The sequence below is a fragment of the Pristiophorus japonicus genome, unplaced genomic scaffold (genome assembly GCF_044704955.1).
Source record: "Pristiophorus japonicus isolate sPriJap1 unplaced genomic scaffold, sPriJap1.hap1 HAP1_SCAFFOLD_1482, whole genome shotgun sequence".
Classification (NCBI taxonomy): Eukaryota; Metazoa; Chordata; class Chondrichthyes; family Pristiophoridae; genus Pristiophorus; species Pristiophorus japonicus.
In genome coordinates, this window is record NW_027251157.1 from 46243 (window position 1) to 61425 (window position 15183).

General features: G+C 50.0%; 1 protein-coding gene across 1 annotated transcript in view; it reads left to right on the forward strand.

The window, feature by feature from the left end:
- The window catches only part of LOC139242828 (scavenger receptor cysteine-rich domain-containing protein DMBT1-like), a gene marked incomplete at both ends in the record, with an annotated part of 59014 nt that extends 44432 nt beyond the window's left edge, over nt 1-14582 (forward strand). The window contains 4 exons of the mRNA XM_070870512.1: nt 697-1005; nt 4611-4910; nt 8603-9064; nt 14277-14582. Of these exons, the coding sequence (XP_070726613.1) occupies nt 697-1005; nt 4611-4910; nt 8603-9064; nt 14277-14582 (1377 nt within the window). The remainder of the gene's footprint in view (nt 1-696; nt 1006-4610; nt 4911-8602; nt 9065-14276) is intronic.
- Nucleotides 14583-15183: the final 601 nt, after the last annotated feature.

Here is a 15183-nt window from a genome sequence, read left to right on the forward strand (position 1 = left end):
GAAATTCCTCCTCATCTCAGTTTTAAATGGGCGGCCCCTTATTCTAAGACCATGCCCCCTAGTTCTAGTCTCCCCCATCAGTGGGAACATCCTCTCTGCATCCACCTTGTCGAGCCCCCCTCATAATCTGATACGTTTCGATAAGATCACCTCTCATTCTTCTGAACTCCAATGAGTAGAGGCCCAACCTCCTCAACCTTTCCTCATAAGTCAACCCCCTCATCCCCGGAATCGACCGAGTGAACCTTCTCTGAACTGCCTCCAAAGCAAGTATATCCTTTCGTAAATACGGAGAGCAAAACTGCACGCAGTACTCCAGGTGTGGTCTCACCAATACCCTGTATAACTGGAGCAAGACTTCCCTGCTTTTATACTCCATCCCCTTTGCAATAAAGGCCAAGATACCATTGGCCCTTCCTGATCACTTGCTGTACCTGCATACCAACCTTTTGTGTTTCATGCACAAGTAACCCCCAGGTCCCGCTGTACTGCGGCACTTTGCGATCTTTCTCCGTTTAAATAATAACTTGCTCTTTGATTTTTTTTCTTGCCAAAGTGCATGACCTCACACTTTCCCACATGATACTCCATCGGCCAAATTTTAGCCCGCTCAGGTTTCCGCGCTGCGTCTCCGATGCGAAATGTTGTGACTGTTCACTGACGCAATGACTAATTGTTTTACCACCAACACTGTAGCTGTCCCATTGGAACCAACCATTTACGGGACGAGAACGCCCGGACTATTTATCGAGGGGGAGAACGTGAGCATTCAGTGTGCAGCCCCGACTCAATACAGGAGGAGGGCCACTTTCTACTTGATGAAGGGCGGTGTTCGTCCCGCTGTACCAGCAAAGGTCTCCGTGCTGACGGGCGACAAAGTCTCGCTCACACTCCTCAACGTGAGTGCGGTGGATGGAGGTACGTACGTGTGCTGGTACCAGTTGGAGAGAGGCGGACATCTGTACAACTCGACCTGGAGCCGGGCGCTCAACATCACAGTTGGAGGTGAGTGACCACTATGACCATTAATAGAAACCTCGAAAATAGTCGCAGGAGCAGGCCATTGGGCCCTTCGAGCCTGCCCCACCATTCAATATGATCATGGGCTGATCATTCCCTCAGTACCCCACTCCTGCCTTCTCTCCATACCCCCTGATCCCTTTAGCCCTAAGGGCCACATCTAACTCCCTTTTGAATATATCCAACGAACTGGCCCCCAACAACTTTCTGTGGTCGAGAATTCCACAGGTTCACAATTCTCTGAGTGAAGGAGTTTCTCCTCATCTCGGTCCTAAATGGCCTACCCCTTATCCTTCGACTGTGTGAGCCCTGGTTCTGGACTTCCCCAACATCGGGAACATTCTTCCCGCATCTAACCTGTCCAATCCCGTCAGAATTTTATGTGTTTCCATGAGATCCCCTCTCATTCTTCTAAACTCCAGTGAATATAAGCCCAGTCGATCCAGTCTTTCTTCATATGTCAGTCCCGCCATCCCGGGAATCAGTCTGGTGAACCTTCGCTGCACTCCCTCAATAGCAAGAATGTCCTTCCTCAGATTAGGAGACCAAAACTGAACACAATATTCCAGGTGTGGTCTCACCAAGGCCCTGTACAACTGCAGTAAGACCTCCCTGCTCCTATACTCAAATCCTCTCGCTATGAAGGCCAACATACCATTTGCCTTCTTCACCGCCTGCTGTACCTGCATGTCAACTTTCAATGACTGATGTACCATGACACCCAGGTCTCGTTGCACCTCCCCTTTTCCTAATCTGTCACCATTCAGATAATAATCTGCCTTCCTGTTTTTGCCACCAAAGTGGATAACCTCACATTTATCCACATTATGCTGCATCTGCCATGCATTTGCCCACTCACCGAACCTGTCCAAGTCACCCTGCAGCCTCTTAGCATCCGCCTCACAGCTCACACCGCCACCCAGCTTAGTGTCATCTGCAAACTTGGAGCTATTCCATGCATTTGTTTCCGATCCATTTTCCTGGGGATCACTGGCATAAAAGGACCTTTGGAACTAACCTCTTTGTGGCCATCTCTTCAACACCTTTGAGTGTGAACAGCTTTGGGTCTTGGTTGAAGAGGGAATATAATAAATTTGGTACACAGCAATAACACATACGTCCATGACGAGGAGATGATGCCGCTCCAATCAGACAGACATTTGCCAAACAGAATCATTGAAATTTACGTCACACGGGAGGAGGCCATTTTGGGTCCATCGTGTCCGCCTGGCACTGACCGACCAAGAGCCATCCCGGCCTAATCCCACTTTCCCGATCTCGCTCCCTCGCCCTGTAGCATACGGCTCTTCAAGGTACACTGCCTGCTGTGGTGAGGGTTTCTGCCTCGACCGCCCTTTCAGGCCGTGAGTTCCGTCCCAGACCCTGCCCCAGACCCCCACCCCCCTCTGGGTGAAGACATTTCCCCTCTAAACCCCTCCCCCCCAATTACTATCAATCCACGCCCCCTGGTTGTTGACCCCTCTGCCAAGGGAAACAGGTCCCTTGTGGCAAGTGGAATGTTGGCCTTTATTGCAAAGGGGATGGAGTATAAAAGCAGAGAAGTCTTGCTCCAGTTACACAGGGTATTGGTGAGGCCACACCTGGAGTACTGCGTGCAGTTTTGCTCTCCGTATTTACGAAAGGATACACTTGCTTTGGAGACAGTTCAGAGAAGGTTCACTCGGTTGATTCCGGAGATGAGGGGGGTTGACTTATGAGGAAAGGTTGAGGATGTTGGGCCTCTACTCATTGGAATTCAGAAGAATGAGAGGTGATCTTATCGAAACGTATCAGATTATGAGGGGGCTCGACAAGGTGGATGCAGAGAGGATGTTTCCACTGATGGGGGAGACTAGAACTAGGGGGCATGGTCTTAGAATAAGGGGCCGCCCATTTAAAACTGAGATGAGGAGGAATTTCTTCTCTCAGAGGGTTGTAAATCTGTGGAACTCGCTGCCTCAGAGAGCTGTGGAAGCCGGGACATTGAATATATTTAAGACAGAGATAGACAGTTCCTTAACCGATAAGGGGGCGGGCAGGGAAGTGGAGCTGGGTCCATGATCGGATCAGGCCACGATGGTATTAAATGGCGGAGCAGGGCTCGAGGGGCCGAATGGCCCACTCCTGGTCCTATTTCTTATGTCTTTATAATCGAAACAGCGCAGCTCTCAAAGTCTCTCTGTCAGATTGGCTGAATCATCTGCCAACAAAAATTGTCGCTTCGTCGACTGATTATCCCATTCTCGTCGCCATTGTTACGTTTTCAGGGCAACATCACAAAATCACAGGCTGTAACTTGGCTGATAACTTCAGGGTGTTCCTGTCAGGTGACTGGAACTGTTTATGGTTGTAAACCACGCTGGCTGCAGGGTTACATTCGTCCCTCATCATCGGCCGTCCCTGGGAATCGAGGAAGACTTGCTCCCACTCTAACACGAGTTCTCGGGTGGCTGAACAGTCCAATACGGGAACCACAGACCCTGTCACAGGTGGGACAGATAGACGTTGAGGGAAGGGGAGGGTGGGACAGGTTTGCCGCACGCTCCTTCCGCTGCCTGCGCTTGCCTCCTACACGCAATTGGCGACGAGACTCGAGGTGCTCTGCGCCCTCCCGGATGCACTTCCTCCACTTAGGGCGGACTGGTCTTTGGGCCAGGGACTCCCAGGTGTGGGTGGGGATGTTGCACTTTATCAGGGAGGGGTGGTCCCTTGTAACGTTTCCTCTGCCCACCTTTGGCTCGCTTGCCCGTGAAGGAGTTCCGAGTCGAGCGCTCACTTTGGGAGTTTCGTGTCTGGGGGACATGCGGACAATGTGGCCCTGCCCAGCGGAGCTGGTCGAGTGTGGTCAGTGCTTCGATGCTGGGGATGTTGGGCCTGGTCGAGGACGCTAACGTTGGTGCGTCTGTCCTCCCGGGGGATTTGCAGGATCTTGCGGAGACAGCGTTGGTGGTATTTCTCCAGCGACTTGAGGTGTCGACTGTACATGGTCCATGTCTCTGAGCCATACAGGAGGCTGGGTATCACTACAGCCCTGTAGACCATGAGCTGGGTGCTGGGGGTGAGATACCTACTGTATATGGTCCATGTCTCTGGGCCATACAGGAGGGCGGGTATCACTACAGCCCTGTCGACCATGAGCTGGGTGCTGGGGGTGAGATATCTACTGTATATGGTCCATGTCTCTGGGCCATACAGGAGGGCGGGTATCACTACAGCCCTGTCGACCATGTGCTGGGGGTGAGATACCTACTGTACATGGTCCATGTCTCTGGGCCATACAGGAGGGCGGGTATCACTACAGCCCTGTAGACCATGAGCTGGGTGCTGGGGGTGAGGTACCTACTGTACACGGTCCATGTCTCTGAGCCATACAGGAGGGTGGGTATCACTACAGCCATGAGCTTGGTGGTGGATTTGAGAGCCTGGTCTTTTCCTCAGGCGGCCGAAGGCTGCACTGGGTCACTGGAGGGCGGTGTTGGTCCTCGTCGCCAATGTCTGCTCTTGTTGATAGGAGGCTCCCGAGGTATGGGACATGGTCCACGTATATATTACAGCAAGGTGATTAACTGTGGCGCTTTCTGTCGGAGCAGATCAGATCGCGAAGCCCTCGCTTCGGGTCAAGCCAACGACCGCTGTGTTTGTGACGCAAATAACCCTCGAGTGCTTGGCTTCCAATGAAATTGCCGGAGGGACATTTTACTTCTACAAGGACAGTGTGAACGATCATGTCGATTTGATCAAGGCTACGAGGTACAGCAAATCAGTCCAGTTCACCGTCTCCAATACCAACAGCAGCAGCAACGGGAACTACACGTGCCAGCAACAAATCACATTGGCCGGACGCCTGTACAACTCGACACGCAGCGACCCCGTGAAGGTAACTGTAGCAGGTGAGGCATGGACTTGGAATAGAGACATTGCAACGTGACCGCGCAGAGGAGGCAGTTTTGGGCCCATCGTGTCCGCCTGGCGCCGGCCGACCGAGAGCCATCCCGGCCTAATCCCACTTTCCCGATCTCGCTCCCTCGCTCTGTAGCATACGGCACTTCAAGGTGCACTGCCTGCTGTGGTGAGGGTTTCTGCCTCGACCGCCCTTTCAGGCCGTGAGTTCCGTCCCAGACCCTGCCCCAGACCCCCACCCCCCTCTGGGTGAAGACATTTCACCTCTAAACCCCCTCCAATTACTGTCAATCCACGCCCCCTGGTTGTTGACCCCCCAGCCAAGGGAAACAGGTCCGTCCTATCCACTCTATCCACCCGCCTCATCATTTTATACACCTCAATCAGGTCTCCCCTCAGCCTCCTCTGTTCCAAAGAAAACAACTCCAGCCTATCCAATCTTTCCTCATCGTCAAAGTTCTCCAGTCCCGGCAACATCCTGGTAAATCTCCTCTGTGCCCTCTCTAGTGTAACATCCTGGTAAATCTCCTCTGTACTCTCTCCAGTGCAACATCCTGGTAAATCTCCTCTGTACCCTCTCCAGTGCAACATCCTGGTAAATCTCCTCTGTACCCTCTCTAGTGCAACATCCTGGTAAATCTCCTCTGTACCCTCTCTAGTGCAACATCCTGGTAAATCTCCTCTGTACACTCTCTCGTGCAACATCCTGGTAAATCTCCTCTGTACCCTCTCTAGTGTAACATCCTGGTAAATCTCCTCTGTACCCTCTCTAGTGCAACATCCTGGTAAATCTCCTCTGTACCCTCTCTAGTCCAACATCCTGGTAAATCTCCTCTGTACCCTCTCTAGTGCAACATCCTGGTAAATCTCCTCTGTACCCTCTCCAGTGTAACATCCTGGTAAATCTCCTCTGTACCCTCTCCAGTGCAACATCCTGGTAAATCTCCTCTGTAACACCTCCAGTGCAACATCCTGGTAAATCTCCTCTGTACCCTCTCCAGTGCAACATCCTGGTAAATCTCCTCTGTAACACCTCCAGTGCAACATCCTGGTAAATCTCCTCTGTACCCTCTCTAGTGCAACATCCTGGTAAATCTCCTCTGTACCCTCTCCAGTGCAACATCCTGGTAAATCTCCTCTGTACCCTCTCTAGTGCAACATCCTGGTAAATCTCCTCTGTACCCTCTCCAGTGCAACATCCTGGTAAATCTCATCTGTACCCTCTCCAGTGCAACATCCTGGTAAATCTCCTCTGTACCCTCTCCAGTGCAACATCCTGGTAAATCTCCTCTGTACCCTCTCTAGTGCAACATCCTGGTAAATCTCATCTGTACCCTCTCCAGTGCAACATCCTGGTAAATCTCCTCTGTACCCTCTCTAGTACAACATCCTGGTAAATCTCCTCTGTCCCCTCTCCAGTGCAACATCCTGGTAAATCTCCTCTGTACCCTTTCTAGTGCAACATCCTGGTAAATCTCCTCTGTACCCTCTCCAGTGCAACATCCTGGTAAATCTCCTCTGTACCCTCTCTAGTGCAACATACTGGTAAATCTCCTCTGTACCCTCTCCAGTGCAACATCCTGGTAAATCTCCTCTGTACCCTCTCTAGTGCAACATACTGGTAAATCTCCTCTGTACCCTCTCCAGTGCAACATCCTGGTAAATCTCCTCTGTACCCTCTCCAGTGCAACTTCCTGGTAAATCTCCTCTGTACCCTCTCCAGTGCAACATCCTGGTAAATCTCCTCTGTACCCTCTCCAGTGCAACATCCTGGTAAATCTCCTCTGTACCCTCTCTAGTGCAACATCCTGGTAAATCTCCTCTGTACCCTCTCTAGTGCAACATCCTGGTAAATCTCCTCTGTACCCTCTCTAGTGCAACATCCTGGTAAATCTCCTCTGGACCCTCTCCAGTGCAACATCCTGGTAAATCTCCTCTGTACCCTCTCCAGTGCAACATCCTGGTAAATCTCCTCTGTACCCTCTCCAGTGCAACATCCTGGTAAATCTCCTCTGTACCCTCTCCAGTGCAACATCCTGGTAAATCTCCTCTGTACCCTCTCCAGTGCAACATCCTGGTAAATCTCCTCTGTACCCTCTCTAGTGCAACATCCTGGTAAATCTCCTCTGTACCCTCTCCAGTGCAACATCCTGGTAAATCTCCTCTGTACCCTCTCCAGTGCAACATCCTGGTAAATCTCCTCTGTACCCTCTCCAGTGCAACATCCTGGTAAATCTCCTCTGTACCCTCTCTAGTGCAACATCCTGGTAAATCTCCTCTGTACCCTCTCCAGTGCAACATCCTGGTAAATCTCCTCTGTACCCTCTCCAGTGCAACATCCTGGTAAATCTCCTCTGTACCCTCTCCAGTGCAACATCCTGGTAAATCTCCTCTGTACCCTCTCTAGTGCAACATCCTGGTAAATCTCCTCTGTACCCTCTCCAGTGCAACATCCTGGTAAATCTCCTCTGTACCCTCTCTAGTGCAACATCCTGGTAAATCTCCTCTGTACCCTCTCCAGTGCAATCACATCTTTCCTGCAACGTGGTGGCCGGAACTGTACACGCAGTACTCCAGCTGTGCCCTAACCAGTGATGTATACAGTTCAAGCATAACCTCCCTGCTCTTGTATTTTCCATTTAAATAATAACTTGCTCTTCAATGTTTTCTGCCTACCTGTATGACATCACACTTTCGAAAATTATGCTTCATCGGCCAAATTTTTGCCCACTCACTGAGCCTGTCTGTGTCCTTTTGCAGATTTTGTGTCCTCCTCACACATTGCTTTTCCTCCCATCTTTGTATCGTCAGCAAACTTGTCTACGTTACACTCGGTCCCTTCTTCCAAGTCGTTAATATAGATTGTAAATAGTTGGGGTCCCAGCACTGATCCCTGCGGCACCCCACTAGTTACTGATTGACAACCCGAGAATGAACCATTTATCCCGACTCCCTGTTCTCTGTTAGTTAGCCAATCCTCTATCCATGCTAATATATTATCCCCAACCCCGTGAACTTTTATCTTGTGCAGTAACCTTTTGTGTGGCACCTTGTCAAATGCCTTCTGGAAATCCAAATACACCACATCCACTGGTTCCCCTTTATCCACCCTGTTCATTGCATCCTCAAAGAACTCCAGCAAATTTGTCAAACATGACTTCCCTTCATAAATCCATGCTGAGTCTGCCTGACCGAATTTTGCTTTTCCAAATGTCCTGCTACTGCTTCTTTAATAACGGACTCCAACATTTTCCCGACCACAGATGTTCGGCTAACTGCTCTATCGTTTCCTGCTTTCTGTCTGCCTCCTTTTTTAAATAGAGGGGCAGTTTTTCAATCCGCTGGAACCGCCCCAGAATCCAGGGAATTTTGGTCAATTACAACCAATGCATCCACTATTCCTGCCGCTACTTCTCTTAAGACCCTCGGATGCAAGCCATCAGGTCCAGGGGCTTTATCTGCCTTTAATCCCATTATCTTACTGAGTACCACATCCTTAGTGATTGTGTTAAGTTCCTCCCAGCTATAGCCCCTTGACTATCCACTGTCGGAATATCGTTAGATAAAGACAGATACAAAATATTTGTTCAGAGTTTCTGCCATCTCCATGTTCCCCATTACTAATTCCCCGGTCTCGGCCCTTTCTTAATCATGTTTTTAGTCGTTCTTTGCTGGCTTTAAGAAATTTCCCAATCGTCTGCCCTCCCGCGAGCTTTCAAGTCACGATCGCAACGCAAGTCGCGAATCACTCAGAACCCCCCAGTGTATACTGGGGCAGAAAACGTGCTCGATGTTGACGGAGGCGAATTGCTTGATGCCTTTTCAGGTGATGCTGTACTTCGACTGGTGAATGGAAAGGACGCTTGCTCGGGGAGGGTTGAAATATTCTACAACGGTAAATGGGGCACGGTGTGTAATAAATGGTGGGATACTTCGGACGGCAATGTGGTGTGCAGACACCTCGGATGTGGCTTTGTGGCCGCACGGCCAGACATCTCCCGGTACGGACCAGGGATCGGACAGATCTGGCTGACTCACGTCTCCTGCCAAGGCTCAGAATCGTTGCTCTGGCTCTGCTCGTTGCAGTCCAACTCTCGGACCTATTCCTGCAGTCACTTCAAAGATGCTGCTGTTCAATGCTCAGGTAAGTGGAGTTACGGGGACGGAGAGAGGGAGAGAGGGAGAGAGAGAGAGAGAGACGGGGAGAGAGAGAGACGGGGAGAGAGAGACGGGGAGAGAGAAAGACGGGGAGAGAGAGAGAGAGAGAGACGGGGAGAGAGAGAAGAGAGAGAGACGGGGAGAGAGAGAGAGAGAGAGACGGGGAGAGAGAGAGAGAGAGAGACGGGGGGGTGAGAGAGAGAGAGAGAAAGACGGGGAGAGAGAGAGAGAGAGAGAGAGAGACGGGGGGAGAAAGAGAGAGAGACGGGGAGAGAGAGAGAGAGAGACGGGGAGAGAGAGAGAGAGAGAGAGACGGGGGGGAGAGAGAGAGAGAGAGAAAGACGGGGAGAGAGAGAGAGACGGGGAGAGAGAGAGAGAGAGACGGGGAGAGAGGAGAGAGAGAGACGGGGGGGAGGAGAGAGAGAGAAAGACGGGGGGAGGGGAGAGAGAGAGAAAGACGGGGGAGGGAGAGAGAGAGAAAGACGGGGGGGAGAGAGAGAGGGAAAGCGGGGGGAGAGAGAGAGAGAGAGAGAGATGGGGAGAGAGAGAGAGAGAGAGAGACGGGGAGAGAGAGAGAGAGAGACGGTGGGAGAGAGAGAGAGACGGGGAGGGAGAGAGAGAGAAAGACGGGGGGAGAGAGAGACGGGGAGAGAGAGAGAGACCGGGGAGAGAGAGAGAGAGAGACGGGGGAGAAAGAGAGAGAGACGGGGAGAGAGAGAGAGAGAGAGAGAGACGGGGAGAGAGAGAGAGAGAGACTGGGAGGGAGAGAGAGAGAGACGGTGGGAGAGAGAGAGAGAGACGGGGAGAGAGAGAGAGAGAGAGACGGGGAGAGAGAGAGAGAGAGAGACGGGGAGAGAGGGGGAGAGAGAGAGAGACGGAGAGAGGGGGAGAGAGAGAGACAGGGAGAGAGGGAGAGACGGAGAGAGAGAATGAAATGGGGAGAGAGAGAGAGTGAGATGGAGAGAGAGAGTGAAACGGAGAGACGGAGAGGGGGAGAGACGGAGAGGGGGAGAGAGGGAGAGATGGAGAGAGACAGGTAGATACACAGATACAAACATAAACAGATAGATAGATATATAGATACAAAAATAGAGGAGATTGATCGAGAGATAGAGAGATAGATAGACAGGCAGAAAAGCAGACAGATAGATAGACAGACAGACAAACACACGCACACACACGTGTACACAGGTACACACACGTAGACAGAGAGGCAGAAAGAGACAGAGAGACAGAGACGTACACAGAGATAGAGAGAGACGTACACAGAGAGAGGGAGAGAGAGAGACATACACACACACACACAGAGCGAGAGAGCGACACAGAGAGAGAGACACAGAGAGAGAGAGAGACAGAGAGTGAGAGACACAGAGAGCGAGAGAGAGACGCACAGACGGAGAGCCAGAGACACAGAGACGTACACACACAGAGACAGAGTCAAACACCGACAGACACGTAGTGAGACAGAGAGAGGACAAGGGGATAGACAGATGCATGTATAGACAGCTAACTAGATGACGATAACAGATAAATACAGACATGCCGATTATTGATGACTAACCGCCTGACTCTCGAACAGCAGAGTTGGTATTCACGCTGGGCCGCTCCCATACTGCTCTGGAAAGTAGCGGAGGTTCTGAAAGACCGCGTGGGGCGAAAGCAGGAAACAGATGGCCGTTAGCTGATGGCTGGCCTCGATCTGTTAGTGAGGGCTCCCTCATTGTTTAGGGGCCTGTTGGCCGTTGCTGAACGGGAGGCAAATTCATCTCACCGCCCCCTCCACACCGCTTTTTGTTGTATTGGTACTTTTCTTGTTGGCTGTGACCTATGTGCGCCCCCTCACCTTAACATCAGCACATAAGGAATAGGAGCAGGAGTGGGCCATTCGGCCCCTCGAGCCTGCTCCGCCATTTAATACAATCGTGGCCTGATCCGATCATGGACCCAGCTCCACTTCCCTGCCCGCCCCCTTATCGGTTAAGGAACTGTCTATCTCTGTCTTAAATATATTCAATGTCCCGGCTTCCACAGCTCTCTGAGGCAGCGAGTTCCACAGATTTACAACCCTCTGAGAGAAGAAATTCCTCCTCATCTCAGTTTTAAATGGGCGGCCCCTTATTCTAAGACCATGCCCCCTAGTTCCAGTCTCCCCCATCAGTGGGAACATCCTCTCTGCATCCACCTTGTCGAGCCCCCCTCACAATCTGATACGTTTCGATAAGATCACCTCTCATTCTTCTGAACCTCCTCAACCTTTCCTCATAAGTCAACCCCGTCATCCCCGGAATCAACCGAGTGAACCTTCTCTGAACTGCCTCCAAAGCAAGTATATCCTTTCGTAAATACGGAGAGCAAAACTGCACGCAGTACTCCAGGTGTGGCCTCACCAATACCCTGTATAACTGGAGCAAGACTTCCCTGCTTTTATACTCCATCCCCTTTGCAATAAAGGCCAAGATACCATTGGCCTTCCTGATCACTTGCTGGACCTGCATACTATCCTTTTGTGTTTCATGTACAAGTAACCCCCAGGTCCCGCTGTACTGCGGCACTTTGCAATCTTTCTCCATTTAAATAATAACTTGCTCTTTGATTTTTTTCTGCCGAAGTGCATGACCTCACACTTTCCAACATTATACTCCATCGGTCAAATTTTTGCCCACTCACTGAGCCTGTCTGTGTCCTTTTGCAGATTTATTGTGTCCTCCTCACACATTGCTTTTCCTCCCATCTTTGTATCGTCAGCAAACTTGGCTACGTTACACTCGGTCCCTTCTTCCAAGTCGTTAATATAGATTGTAAATAGTTGGGGCCCCAGCACTGATCCCTGAGGCACCCACTAGTTACTGATTGCCAACCTGAGAATGAACCATTTATCCTGACTCTCTGTTTTCTGTTAGTTAGTCAATCCTGTATCCATGCTAATATATTACCCCAAACCCTGTGAACTTTTATCTTGTGCAGTAACCTCTTATGTGGCTACTTGCCAAATGTCTTCTGGATGTCTAAATACACCACATCCACTGGTTCCCCTTTGTTCATCCTGTTCGTTACATCCTCAAAGAACTCCAGCAAATTTGTCAAACATGACTTCCCCTTCATAAATCCAGGCTGATTCTGCCTGACCGAATTTTGCTTTTCCAAATATAGATTGTATTTGGCTGGGGCCCCAGCACTGATCCCTGTGGCACCCCACGAGTTAACACTTGCCAACTGGAAAATGATCCAGTTATCCCGACTCTCTGCTTTCTGTTCGTGAGCCAATCCTCTATCCATGCTAATATATTACCCCCAACCCTGTGAGCTTTTGTGTGGCACCATATCGAATGCCTTCGCGAAACCATAATACATGACATCGACTGGTTCCCCCTGATCCACCCTGTTCAGTACATCTGCAAAGGCATAGAAACATCGACACATAGAAAATAGATGCAGGAGCAGGCCATTGGGCCCTTCGAGCCTGCACCACCATTCAATATGATCATGGCTGATCATTCCCTCAGTACCCGACTCCTGCCTTCTCTCCACACCCCCTGATCCCTGTAGCCGTAAGGGCCACATCTAACTCCCTTTTGAATATATCCAACGAACTGGCCCCCAACAACTTTCTGTGGTAGAGAATTCCACAGGTTCACAATTCTCTGGGTGAAGAAGTTTCTCCTCATCTCGGTCCTAAATGGCTTATCCCTTATCCTTAGACTGTGACCCCTGGTTCTGGACTTCCCCAACATCGGGAACATTCTTCCTGCATCTAACCTGTCCAGTCCCGTCAGAATTTTTTATTTTTCTATGAGGTCCCCTCTCATTCTTCTCAACTCCAGTGAATACAGGCCCAGTCGATCCAGTCTTTCTTCATATGTCAGTCCTGCCATCCCGGGAATCAGTCTGGTGAACCTTCGCTGCACTCCCTCAATAGCAAGAATGTCCTTCCTCAGATTAGGAGACCAAAACTGAACACAATATTCCAGGTGTGGTCTCACCAAGGCCCTGTACAACTGCAGTAAGACCTACCTGCTCCTATACTCAAATCCTCTCGCTATGAAGGCCTACATACCATTTGCCTTCTTCACCACCTGCTGTACCTGCATGCCAACTTTCAATGACTGATGTACCATGACACCCAGGTCTCGTTGCACCTCCCCTTTTCCTAATCTGTCACCATTCAGATAATATTCTGCCTTCCTGTTTTTGCCACCAAAGTGGATAACCTCACATTTATCCACATTATACTGCATCTGCCATGCATTTGTCCACTCACCTAACCTGTCCAAGTCACCCTGCAGCCTCTTAGCATCCTCCTCACAGCTCACACCGCCACCCAGCTTAGTGTCATCTGCAAACTGGGAGATATTACATTCAATTACTACGTCTAAATCATTAATGTATATTGTAAATAGCTGGGGTCCCAGCTTTGAACCCTGCGGTACCCCACTAGTCACTGCCTGCCATTCTGAAAAGGGCCCATTTATCCCGACTCTCTGCTTCCTGACTGCCAACCAGTTCTCTATCCACGTCAGTACATTACCCCCAATATCATGTGCTTTGATTTTTCACAACAATCTCTTGTGTAGGACCTTGTCAAAAGCCTTTTGAAAGTCCAAATACACCACATCCACTGGCTCTCCCTTGTCCACTCTACTAGTTTACATCCTCAAAAAATTCTAGAAGATTTGTCAAGCATGATTTCCCTTTCATAAATCCATGCTGACTTGGACCGATCCTGTCACTGCTTTCCAAATGCGTTGCTATTACATCTTTAATAATTGATTCCAACATTTTCCCCACCACCGATGTCAGGCCAACCGGTCTATAATTCCCAGTTTTCTCTCTCCCTCCTTTTTTAAAAAGTGGGGTTACATTAGCTACCCTCCAGTCCATAGGAACTGATCCAGAGTCTATCGAATGTCGGAAAATGACCACCGATGCATCCACTATTTCTCGAGCCACTTCCTTAAGTTCCCTGGGGATTTATCGGCCTTCAATCCTATCAATTTCCTTCACACAAACTTGGAGATATTACATTCAATTCCTTTGTCTAAATCATTAATGTATATTGTAACTCGCTGGGGTCCTTCAGCAAACCCCAGCCTTGTGAATGACATTGCTGTACCAGCATGTTAACCTTTTGTGTTTCGTGTACAAAGACTCATTTCATCCTTTCTGTATTCCCCCCCCCAAAAAACCGATTTTGCCTTCAGTTCATCCACCGAGACCAGCAATTTCTCTGGCCTGGTCTGCCGGCCTGTTCCTGGAAGGAGAGACAATTGAGATACGTTGCCAAGCTCCCAGATACTTCCTCGGGAGCCAATTTTACTTGTACAGGTCTGGCAACGAAGTGGTGGTGGCCAGTGCTTGGTCTTTGAAGTTCTCTTACCAAGTCTCCTTTACCCTTGCCAACGTGAGCCAGGCGGAGGGGGGAACTTATGCCTGCGGTTATCAAGTCGAACAATTGGGAGCCGGGTCTAACTCAACCCTCAGTCTCGGCGTCATCGTGACTGTCACAGGCAAGTGTCTTTTCATTTCCCTTGTTTTTCTTCACGAGGTCGACGGTAATATATTAGCATGGACAGAGGATTGGCTAACTATCAGAAAACAGAGAGTCGGGATAAATGGTTCATTCTCGGGTTGGCAATCAGTGACTAGTGGGATGCCGCAGGGATCAGTGCTGGGGCCCCAGCTATTTACAATCTATATTAACAAACAGCAAACAGAGAGTGGGGATAAATGGTTCATTCTCGGGTTGGCAATCAGTAACTAGTGGGGTGCCGCAGGGATCAGTGCTGGGGCCCCAACTATTTACAATCTATATTAATGACTTGGAAGAAGGCACCGAGTGTAATGTAGCCAACTTAATGCAATCACAATCACTAAGGAGGTGGTACTCAGTAAGATAATGGGACTAAAGGCAGATAAATCCCCTGGACCTGATGGCTTGCATCCTCAGGTCTTAAGAGAAGTAGCGGCAGGAATAGTGGATGCATTGATTGTAATTTATCAAAATTCCCTGGATTCTGGGGAGGTTCCAGCAGATTGGAAAATTGCAAAGTGCCGCAGTACAGCGGGACCTGGGGGTTACTTGTGCATGAAACACAAAAGGTTGGTATG